This window comes from Pectinophora gossypiella, chromosome 2 (genome assembly GCF_024362695.1).
Source record: "Pectinophora gossypiella chromosome 2, ilPecGoss1.1, whole genome shotgun sequence".
NCBI lineage: Eukaryota > Metazoa > Arthropoda > Insecta > Lepidoptera > Gelechiidae > Pectinophora > Pectinophora gossypiella.
The window spans coordinates 2,235,214-2,247,006 of record NC_065405.1 but is presented as its reverse complement, the minus strand read 5'-3'; the positions used below and the strand labels follow the sequence as shown (position 1 = coordinate 2,247,006).

General features: G+C 38.3%; 2 protein-coding genes across 2 annotated transcripts; one reads left to right on the top strand and one right to left on the bottom strand.

Moving 5' to 3' along the window:
- Window positions 1-200: 200 nt before the first annotated feature.
- LOC126372663 (cAMP-regulated phosphoprotein 19) lies at window positions 201-4,676 on the top strand. The gene is made up of 4 exons (XM_050018515.1): window positions 201-365; window positions 595-642; window positions 841-957; window positions 2,774-4,676. Exons 2-4 carry the CDS (start codon window positions 604-606, stop codon window positions 2,978-2,980), a joined length of 363 nt encoding a protein of 120 aa, XP_049874472.1. The 5' UTR covers window positions 201-365; window positions 595-603; the 3' UTR covers window positions 2,981-4,676.
- LOC126372198 (tubulin gamma-2 chain-like) lies at window positions 4,673-11,498 on the bottom strand. Its single transcript, XM_050017868.1, has 10 exons — window positions 11,311-11,498; window positions 11,029-11,231; window positions 10,770-10,916; window positions 10,006-10,142; window positions 8,673-8,867; window positions 7,903-8,023; window positions 7,244-7,375; window positions 5,985-6,167; window positions 5,499-5,685; window positions 4,673-4,929 (listed from the first exon to the last, which is right to left on the bottom strand). Exons 1-10 carry the CDS (start codon window positions 11,357-11,359, stop codon window positions 4,913-4,915), a joined length of 1,371 nt encoding a protein of 456 aa, XP_049873825.1. The 5' UTR covers window positions 11,360-11,498; the 3' UTR covers window positions 4,673-4,912.
- Window positions 11,499-11,793: the final 295 nt, after the last annotated feature.

Sequence of the window (11,793 nt, the reverse complement as noted above, 5' to 3'; positions counted from 1 at the left end):
ATATTAAGTATTACCACATTAGAATATTCTGCAACTTTGTTGGAGAATTTTGGATATTTAAACATACTTCATTTCAAAATCAACGTTTTGAATGCTAGAGCTTAAAGGTATAGGTCAAACGGCAACTAGTCTTCAGTATTTTGTAATATTTTTTCAATATTTCAGGGTAATTATAAATAAATGTTTGCAACATTATTTAAACGCCATTTTTTGCTTCCACGGAAAAATATACGAAGTTAGTCGGTTTTTGACGAATTTTAATTTAATTCTGTGATTTATCCTTACTTTTCGTTGTTATCTCCTATAATTTATAGGTTCGATCACAGTTTAGTGGAAAAAGATTAATCAGGAAACCTGATCTCAAGGTAAACAACAAATCCAATGATCAAAACGTTATTGAATTACGTACCTTTGTTATTCCATTTGGTTTTAGAAAAACGTGTTTAGTTTGTACTTTAATCCAAAATTGTGCCTTTGTCGTATTATGTATTTGTAAGTGTAGCTACAATGAACTATATTACCTTGAATATTAATAAAATATCTGAGGGTAAACAATGCACTTTTGGGTTATAAATATAACACTTTTTGTTCTAGACTATCAGAATGAGCGACTCAGTGGATCAAAACGAACCACCGAAGGATGTAAGTATCTAAATGTATATCTTTATTAGTTAATCAATATTTTATAACCTTCCAGGCTCAAATGTTCCTTGAAACTTTTTCAACATCAAGTTTTTCAAAACAATTAGCTGTTGCTACTATTTACTCACATAAGTACATAAACTCACGCCTGTAACTCCAATGGGGTGAGAAATTAAAACCTATATTTGTCATTTATAGCCGAAGGAGTTGGAGAAACTAGAAGAAGCGAAACTTAAAGCAAAGTTTCCAAATGCGATGCTCGGCAGAGGGCCCTCAGGTCATTCAGCCTTCCTGCAGAAGAGGCTAGCTAAGGGCGTAAGTATATTTTATTTATTTTCTACCCGCTTTAAAAAATATATTGTAACTATCATTCAGAAAAGTTATTATATTATACATACTGAAAACATAAATTCACTTAAAACTCATACAATAGAATAGACCTTCATAACAATACAATGAAATATATTCAATATAAAGATTTGTTTTTCCAATAAATATTGTAGGAATTAACATTATTAAAAGCCAATACCAATGTTTGTGCAAGTAGTCTTCCAGTGAGTTAGCCCCACCCTGATAGGGATTAAGAATGTAACTGTAAACATACATAACATAAACTGCCTATATATGTCCCACTGCTGGGCACAGGCCTCCCCTCAATCAACCGGAGGGGGTATGGAGCATACTCCACCACGCTGCGATGGGGACATTGTCGAAATCACTTTGTGAGACTGTCCTTTGTTTGGTAAGGACTTTTCAGGCTTGAATCACCTGATTGTCCGAAAAAGTAAGATGATTCCGTGCTTCGGAGGGCACGTTAAGCCGTTGGTCCCGGCTATTAGCCGTAAAAAAACACCTCCACCAACCCGCATTGGAACTGTAAATTATAAGTAAAAGGTCTTGTTCTGGTTTTGTACTATGTACTTACAACTTTTGTTGTTTGTTTGGTTTCCCTTTCCAATTTGCCCTCTATAGCAATGGAAAGTAGTGAAGGCAACTTATATGCAGTGTTATTTTAAAAAAAACATGTGATAGTGTTAATGATCATTATGTGTGATGAAACGGTATTCAAGAGACAGAAAAGGGATAGACTGTAGAGGAGATGGGACAATATTTCTATAATTACTGGTTACCAACACGGCATCATCGGGCTTAAAATAGAAAAGAGCGAAGAAGGTTGAAGGAAGCCTTATGTTGTCCTTACAGGGCTTCAGTTTATACTATCCTTTACTTTATAGACCTCTGTAATAACATCAGGAATGCAATAAATATTTTATTCATAGAAACTGATCTGGACTAAAAAAAAACAGTAATTGAGGCTATAGTTTAGTATTATTATAACACATCCCATTCATTTGATGTGTAGATTAGAGGCCTCTTATTCAATGCCCTCATTTCTCACCCACATGCAGAGAAGGTCAAGCTATCTCATCTATTTACTTTATTATATCAGTATATTCTGAGTTGTTATGATTAATAAATAAGAATCTCATCATCTATCCACTCAACGAAACTGCTTATAGTCTAGAGGACTGATTGTAGTTTAAACCAAGAAACAATAATAAGAATTTCCATCTATTGAAGATGCTTGTTTATTTATTAAGCATAATTCGGGTCAACCAGTAATAACCAGTTTGCTTTCAATCAATTCTGTGTAGGTTGACACAGTGTTAATCATTGCTTAGTTGTAACGGTTGCATTGCGTCGCGCGGGCGGAAGTTTCTAGGCCACTGATGCTTTTTATGATGGTCATGAATGATTTTACTGTGAGAAAACATGTGTGATAGATAAGTGACTTGAATAACTTCTTATTTACTGATATCTATTAGATCCCAATGCTGGACACAGGGCTCTTTTTAACATCTCTTACAGTCCCCCGAATTCATAAATGCAATCTTTATCTTAAACATAATAACATTAAGCGAACTCCACTCCCACAGACAAACCGAGGAATTGGTTTTGTGGGGTTTTTATTGTACCCATATTTTCTGTATTTCTCATGAAAAATAAACATTTTACTTACTTACTTTACTCACTCTGACCTTGTCCTAAGGTATATCTCATATACAAAATTTATTTGTGTCATACAAAATAAAAATCATTGTCTAATATTTGATTATAAATGGATTTCCAGCAAAAATTCTTTGATTCCGGCGACTATAACATGGCGAAGCAGAGGCCGGGTAACTTGGCCGCGCCGTTCAAGACGCCCGCAGTCGCGTCCAAGCTGCCGACGGGAGATGCGATCCCCACGCCCGAGACCGTGCCCGTTCGCAAGACGTCCATCATCCAGCCCAAGTTCACGCCGACACCCACGCAGCCCTCGACGCAGACCTCCTAGCCTCGCGTGCCCTCTCTGGCCCTCCGGCCGGCGCGCTAGGGATTAGACACTAACGGTGATCTCTGCTCGACACTTAGGTTTATAAAATAACATAATTTTTTCACAAGTTCTGGATTAAATGAAAAGGCAGAATTTATAAAATTCATATGTATTTTTATGCTGTACTTATTAAGGAAGCCATTAATTTTAGATTAGTCTTATGTAAGTCTGGGTAATCATCTGTGATTGAGTGATACTCTTAATTTAAAAGTTATCTGAGCCCCGTGTTGATTATATTTGGGATCACTATGATGGAGCCTAAATGCAGTTGTGAGGTCACCTTTAGTGTTAGATCCAATGAACTAATTCCATATTTTAATTTTGCTGTGCGCACCATACTGCATCGCTTATATTTTTAAAAATTCGCACCATTTAGTGTATTAATTGTGTTAGTTTAGTTTCTCATCACATTTCATGTTTCCTTCATAGCACTCGGTGTAAATTTGATTGTCATTCATATCTAGTGTTGTGTTGAAATTAAAAAATAACTTTTATAAGAACAACTGTTATTTATGTATAATATTAAAATTAGGTGTACAGTCATGAGCAATATGATGTACCCACTTTAGGACTCTGTCGCACTAACATATTTGACATTTAGTGAGACTTACAGCTCAATTTGTCAAAAAAGTTAATGTGACATGGTACCAAAGTGTATACATATTAATGCTCGTGACCGTAGTGCGTGTTGGGGATTGTATGTGTGGTTACATTGTTCCGAGAATGTTGCAGTTGTTTGTTCCATGTCATTCAGTGTCTCGGCAGATCTAGGTCATTGTATGGGAGTAGTTAGATTTTCTTACCATATTGCATGCTGTTCTAATGTTCGGGAATACGACAGTTATTTAACCTGTAAAATATATATTTTCTAATTCAAGTATTTTTAATAGCAGAGTTCAATAGTCTTATCTACTCTTATATACCTATAACTGTACATAGCCCAATTTATCATGTCATAATTGTCGCAATTGGCTATAACTTAGAACCATAATCATGCCACCTAATAATATAGAAACAATAAATCAATCGTGGAACTATCGTAAATGTTAGAGTTGCCTTTGGATTGTACGAATTCAGTAATATTGTATGTTCACACAAGTTTGTTCAATTTACAATGGAGTCTGGATTGATGGATCCCTGTACATATTGCCATAATTAGAGTTGGTTAAAAACGTGATCTTATATATAAAGCAATGGATTTGTAAGGCTGTCTAGTGCGTCACAACGAAGATGGGAGAAGATTCAGCTTTGCTATACTCATTTTTTATGAGATTAACTATAAAAAGCTTAGCCAGAACATTCGTAAAATATGTAACAAGTATGATTAGCAAAAGCTGCATCTGTGATCCAAACCCCTTCGCTTCTCTACGCTGCAATTTGTTTGTGTAAACCCCATATTTAGCGTCTTATAAGCACAGCAAGTAATGTGGCAACCCTATACCGCGTGTGACGCGATATTTACATTTTGAACCAATAGAATTGCTTTATTTTGTCGCCTAGCCAGTGTTGGTTCATTTATCACGATACGCGCGCGATATGCGTACGGGGGCTGTATGGGACGTACAAACCACTTATGTTGTTCCGCACTGGAGTTAGATAGCGTAAGGGACTGTTGACAGTTAGCGATTATAAAACGAAATAAATACTTGGTAATATAGCAGAATGGTTTTATTTACTCTTAGAGAGCAGTGCAGGCAAGATGTGCCTTATTCGAGTAAGGTTAACAAATGAGATTACGAATTATTATACAATGGCACATGGTTAAACAAAAACTTAATAACAATTGAGTAACATAACATCCTCTGTCTTCTGACGTCTCCTTTGGAATCCTTTACGCTACGTCGTTTGCGCCAATCTGGTCACGTTATGTTGTTCCATACTTTGAAAGATCAATCATATTTGACTACTTTCTGTAACAAACAAGAATAAAATTAAAATATGGTAATGAAAATACAGTATTCGGCCAATCGAATCGATTTTCGAATTCATGTTTGGATATCAGTAGTGAAGGAAAACATCGTCAGGAAATCCACATTCCCAAGAAATGCGTTTCTGAGGTATGTGACCTAACCTGTATTGAGCTGGTTTTCACTTCGCGAGTTGGAAAGTCAGACAAGCAGTCACTTCTGTAAAAAATCGGATCTGTCGAATCTTCAGGTCAGGTAATATGTTCGGTCAACAAATGCCTCAAAAGGGGGTGTAGAGTGCGTGAGACTTTTCTTCAGGAATGTGTTTAGGGAGTTACACTACGTATAGAACGGCAACTCCACTCCCCACCAGCGGCTGAGCTAGGTTTACATCACCCCCTCTGGGTGTTACTTTAATCTTCAAACGTATGGGCGTCATACACACATGCGCGTGTACGATAACGTCAATGCGTAGTGACTGTAAAAAAGAGGTGTTTCGTATGAAGTGTCCGGGATGTGCCTAAACGGACCCTGTGAAATTGGGATAACATAAAATTGTATTGGTGCCTGACCCGGGTTCCAGTGCACGTAGTCGGGCGTGGCGGCGGCCTGGTACTCCTGCACGAGGTCGTCCACGACGCCGCGCGACTCGTCAAACTCCTCCAGCGAGTCCTTGAACATCGGCTCCTTGCGGAACACTTCGAGGAACGCCTCGCGCTTGCGCAGCTTGTCGAACTGCTGCAGACATCGGTCGAATAGCTGGCGGACAAACTTACACGTTACTAATATAATATAACTAGTTCATTATTATTATGGTAAAAATTTTATTTTGACGTAATTTAATCACTTGATTGCCCGAAAGTAAGACGATCCGTGCTTCGGAAGGCACGTTAATCCGCTGGTCCCGGTTACTACTTACTGATATAATTGCGTAGTCGTTACATGAGTCATGTCAGGGGCCTTTGGCGGCTCAATAGTAACCCTGACACCAGGGTTGATGAGGTTGGTAATCCACCTCACAACCCACACGATAGAAGAAGTAAAAAAAAAACATTTACCGAGGAGATGTTAGTGTGGTTGGCAAGCAGTAGCCCGGAGACCTTGTGCGAGGCGTGCACGTACGGCGAGCGGCGAGACAGCGCCACCTGGATGGAGGCCGGGCCCCACGGGATGAACGACGCCAGCTTGCGCTCGCGGATGCGCTGGAGGGACTTGTGCACTTGCGACGGGTCTACTTCGCCCTGTTGGAGATATACATCACTACATAGTATAAAACAAAGTCGCTTTTTCTATCCCTATATCCCTATGTACGCTTAAATCTTTAAAACTACTCAACGGATTTTGATGCGATTTTTTTAATAGATAGAGTGATTCATGAGGAAGGTTTATATGTATAATAACATCTATTAGTGGAGAAATACTGTTATTTTTGAGGTTTTTAATGTGATGTCGTAAATAATTTCATTTTTTCCTCAGCATTGCTCCCGAGCGAAGCCGGGGCGGGTCGCTAGTTTTCTATACTATAACATTCAGGGTGTCACTGACATCCTAAGGAAAACTTTGAGGGGTGATTCAGGCCATGATTCTGAGTTGATATCAAGTGGAATTTTCCGTCGTAAAAGTATGGTACGGAAAATTAAAAAAAAAACAAAAATTTCCATAAATTTTCTTGACAGGAAAATCCACTTGATATCAACTCAGAATCATCCCCTTCAGTACCTGTACGTACTTGTACGGGGTTTAAGTGACATCATAACGAATACTGAGAGGGATGATTCAGCTCATTATTCTGAGTTAATATATACGTAGTAATATCAAGTTGAATTTTCCGTCGCAAAAGTTTAAAAATAATTTAAAAAAGAAATCTATGAAAATAATTTTAAAAAATACATGAATTTTGCGACGGAAAATTCTACTTGCTATCTACTCAGAATCATCATTATTCATTACGATATCACTTTTTTTTTTTGACGCGACTTATTATATATTTACATTAACTGATGGTATTAACTACTTGGCCGGATAAATGGGCAGCGCTGAAGGCTCTCACCCAGTACAACGTTTAAGACAACAGGCCTGAGGGTGCCCAGTTGGGCGCGAACCTCGGCTCAGGGCGTCGTCTGAGAACATAATCAATAGCGATAAGCGCTGATTGAGGAAAGTCGTCGACCACGCCGGCGGAGTCGGTATCGGGGTCCTGAAGTGTTTGATGCCGCGAGCTGATTGGCTCCCTCTATGGCTAGTGTAATCGGGTCGTCGGGATCGTATATTACTTCCTACGATGTCATTAACACCATGTATAAAGTATGTTATATACCTGAATAATATTCAATATGGATATGTAGCAGTGCTGGTTGGTCCGGTCGGGGCTGAGCGACACCATCATGTTCTTTGGTTGCAGCAACCGTTGCATCACATCCAGCACGGTCGTTTTACGAATCTTTGGTGCCTGAAAATTATATGTGTGATAAGTATCTGTTTGTGTGGCTGAGCAAACCTATCTCAGCCGCTGCTGGTGGGGAGCGGAGAGTTGCCGTTAGTTTTATTCCTGAGTTTTACTCCTTTTATTTATGAGGAGCTCGGTGGCGCAGCGGTTCACGCGCTCGGTCTGCGATTGTTGAAGTTAAGCAACTTTCGCAAGGGCCGGTCAGGATGGGTGACCACAAAAAAAAATCATCTCGAGCTCCTCCGTGCTTCGGAAGGGACGTTACGCCGTTGGTCCCGGCTGCAGTAGTCGTTAATAACCATCAATCCGCACTGGGCCCGCGTGATGGTTTAAGGCCCGTTCTCCCTATCCATCGTTAGGGAAGGCCCGTGCCCCAGCAGTGGGGACGTTAATGAGCTAGTCCTACTCAGCGAACAATAACACTATTATCTCAGAGGAGGTTTTAGTGGGTGAGAGTCCGACTTCAAGCTAATTACAAGTCTCCACCCAATAGAAGAACACATAATATCATTCCATATTATGGTACTTACAGTGTTAAGCTCGTGGTCAGCGGTGAGCGGAGTGTATCCCGTCATGAGGAAGTGCAGCCGGGGCGTCGGGATCAGCGGCGCCACCAGGCTGATGAGGTCGTTGTTCATGTATGACGGGTACCTGTTGGCAATGCATTTGCATTACACACTTATTAACTTTAAAAGATTCACTTTAATTTTTTTCGATGATTGAGTCACTCTTGGTGGTTACGCCAGCCTCATAGTTTAGAGCGTTTAATGATGATCAAATCATCAATTTACAAAAGAACCCCATTAATCAATAAATTACCATTTAATCACATATCAACCTTTTGAAAATAGTTTACAATGTACACACTTGTTGCAAGTTAAGGTGCAAGAGAACAGACTGTGTTTTGGCTTTACATATTAAACTAAGTCATCTTTTCGTTTTCGAATTTCGAGCAACTTGCGATCGTGCCGTAGAAAAAGAACCCCGGGACAGCATCTGATAGAATTTTGTCAGAAACATAGGGAAAGCATAAGCTTTCATTACAAGCAAGTCTCATTTTACTTTAAAAAACATTTCTAAATTGTATATCGGCCAATAACCCGACAGAATTAGGTTGCCAGCATACGTGAAACGGATTGCATATAAGCGAGGTGCCTATTTTATTCGCCCGGTTATTCTTTAGTTCTAAAATTAAGTTGTCAATTATCCGTCCCTTTCCTTTTCGGCGAATAAGAAAATAACGGGAATAATATAACTTATAGTAAAATTAGGATGTGTCTACAGGAATTGGGGACGTTACCTTAGGGTGGCGGTGCTGGCGCTCATGATAGTGGACACGAGCGTGTTGATCTGCGCGAAGGAAGGGTTCTGTATGTGCAGGCGGTCGCTGGCAATGCGGTTGAGCGCTGTGTTGTCCAGGACCATGACGCAGTCCGCGCTCTCCGTGAGCCGCTTCAGGGTGAGCAGCGAGTTGTACGGTTGTACTACCACATCACTGGGAACCATTTAGTTAACATATATGGACATAATATAGATTGATTGAGAGAGAGATTGCTCAATGCCATGATTGCTCAACATCCAGATATTGACTTCATTAAAGTTGTTTATGCAATATTCCATTTGTTATTTAATCTCAACGTAAGATTGTATTTATTTATTTATTTATAAAAAAGGTACACCAACAGCTTATACAATAAAACATTAAATAAAATAAAAGTTACATCAGGAATTAGACTGTTACATAAGCCAATTATAGGTGCACACAACATTAGCAAATTAGGACAACATAATCGTTTAGTAGATAACTAAATAATAAAATTTAAAAAACAGATAATTAAAAAAATACATAAAAAAGTAAAATATATATTATGCTGGAGGACATAAATATTTATAAATTTTATCCTTTTGTATTATTTATAACAATAGTTATCCACGTTTCTGATTTGTTAGTTTAAGTTTACTGTATGCATTGGATGTTTCCGTTAGTGCAGTAGTAAAACTGCTTTTTCTAAATAATTAAATAGATACAGCTCATAATCTGTCAGAGGGTTAAAAAGGCCACATTGTTAATTGTCTACTGTACACTTACTTCAACATGTGCAAATGTGAAATTGCAATATTGCTTTATACATTAATTGCTTCAATGTGGCCTTTATACCCCTAGAAGATGACTACTGACAATATGTCTGGGATGATAATAGCTAAACAGATTCTTTGAAAATTTTTTTTTCTTCATTTATTTCAGATCTTACTACCACCCACACACCCACCCACCACCCACTGTTCTATTTTTTTTCTTTCTTATTAGTAAGAAAACACCTGCTTACAAACTATATTAGTAAAATAACAATAAGTAATATATTCATATATTCAAAATCTTTCAAAAGATTAAAATCTTAGTGTACCTAATCTTATACTATTGGTCTTAAGGAGGATAATTATAGTAAAGAGGTGAAATGTAGGTGCAAGTATGTTTGTAGAAAAAAAAACTCTTGGAACTACTGAACCGATTTTTTAAATGCTTTCACTTATAAAAAGCAACATTATTGCTGAATTCTACTGATGACCAGTCCTTGCGAAAGTCACGGGTGAAAAGCTAGTATTGAATAAACTACTTGAATAGAATAACTCACCTTATCTCGTCCAAGTTGGGAAACACACTGTAGGTCTGCACCAACTTCTTGGGGAACCTGTCAGAGAGGTGCTCTAGGATATAGGAGCCCATGCCTGACCCTGTGCCGCCGGCTATCGAGTGACACAGCACAAAGCCCTATAAAGAAATATGTCAATAATATAAAAGTTGGCTCCACTGAAGCAGCATGGTAGAGTATACTCTGTACTCCTCCGGTTGATTGAGTTGAGGATGTGCACTGTAATGGGATGTATATGTATAGCTATTTATGTGTGTATGTATGTTAATGGAACTGGAAGAACAGGGAAGATGTCTTCATCAAAGAATAAGTGCAAATCCAAAAAACATTTCCCCATATAAGAGTTATGGAGTATGAAACTCTTAGTTTGGACTTGAGATGAAGAGTATACAGTAGTGTAGTAGTGTGTGTGTGTGTGTAGTGTAGTGTGTGTGTGTAGTGTAGTGAGTATGTAGTGTGTGTAGTGTGTGGGTGTGAGTAGTGTATTGTGTGTAGGTGAGTGTGTGTAGTAGTAGTGTAGTGTGTTGAGTGTGTGTGCAGAGTAGTGTGTTCTACTTTCTGTAGAATATACATACCATTTCCTGAGTGCTGGTAGAAGAGACGCTTTGAATGTGCCCAAAGTGGAACATTTACAGGCTCTTTAAGTTTACCATTTCTTTAGTACTTACATAACTATTGAAAAAGTGCTAATGTAACATTGCACTAATATGGCCTACAGGTAATGTAATCACAATCATTGGAATTACCTCCAAGTTATCACTTCCGTCAGCCTCCCTGTTGATGATATCAAACACCTCCTCATTCAGTTTCTCTCCCTGAGCATACCCTGATGCCCAGTTGTTGCCGGCGCCACCGCCATGCTTGGATAAGTATACATTTTCTGGATTGTATAGCTGGAGAAATAAAGTGGAAATACTAAGGTTTCTTTTTATCACACCACACATCACTTAATCAACAAGATCTTTGATTTATTGAACAATACAGATGTAGCATATCAGCTCTTACCTTTGCATATGGAGAATTCATAATAGTGTGGATAACACGGGGCTCCAAATCCAACAACACAGCCCTAGGTATGTAGTGATCATCATCTGCCTGATAGAAGAAGACATCTTTTCTGTCCGACCCTGCCGATGCGAATTCTTCCAAGATTCCTTCTGGTGATATACCGTGTTCTATACATAGCTGCTTCCAGAACTCGAAACCAACTAGAAAATAAATAACAAACCATGAATATGGACCGAAAACTTTGAAAATAACCGAATTCCATTTGAGCTCCACACTTACTTTGATTGCCGCATTGGCCGAGCTGTAACGTTATCATTTCACTTGGCATTTTGGTTGTTTATTTTCTTACTCTTATTATAAATGAATTACAAGAATTGGCTACTTCTTCTTCATTAATTTTGATTTAAAATAAACAAAACCCAAACAAAACATCCACCGCTAACTCGCCTCCTTTTTAAGGTACGTTTCCTTTGCTCCATAAAAATCGTCCTTGGACAAAAGCATGTTGTCCATTGGTCGAAATTGGTAATAATTTGTGATGCAAACCAATCAACAAATCGTGTGTTTAAAAAATTGACCATATAAAACTAACTTAACTGCGGTGAGTCCTCCGTTGCGTTCAATTAGAAGTAATTTGACATAAACTTGTTAATATTTATCAATGCTATAGTTTATTATTTTTAGGACAATAAATTCAAATAATAAAACACAATTGATTGATTATAAGAAAAAATTATACACTGAGCTATTGTTTTCGAAACT

Coding starts and splice junctions, on each gene's coding strand:
- LOC126372663 (XM_050018515.1), top strand. CDS start 604: ATGAGCGACTCAGTGGATCAAAACGAACCACCGAAGGAT. Junction 643..840: donor AAAACGAACCACCGAAGGAT/GTAAGTATCTAA, acceptor TGTCATTTATAG/CCGAAGGAGTTGGAGAAACT. Junction 958..2,773: donor AGAAGAGGCTAGCTAAGGGC/GTAAGTATATTT, acceptor ATGGATTTCCAG/CAAAAATTCTTTGATTCCGG.
- LOC126372198 (XM_050017868.1), bottom strand. CDS start 11,359: ATGCCAAGTGAAATGATAACGTTACAGCTCGGCCAATGCGGCAATCAA. Junction 8,868..10,005: donor CCCAACTTGGACGAGATAAG/GTGAGTTATTCT, acceptor AATGGTTCCCAG/TGATGTGGTAGTACAACCGT. Junction 8,024..8,672: donor GCCAGCACCGCCACCCTAAG/GTAACGTCCCCA, acceptor CATTGCCAACAG/GTACCCGTCATACATGAACA.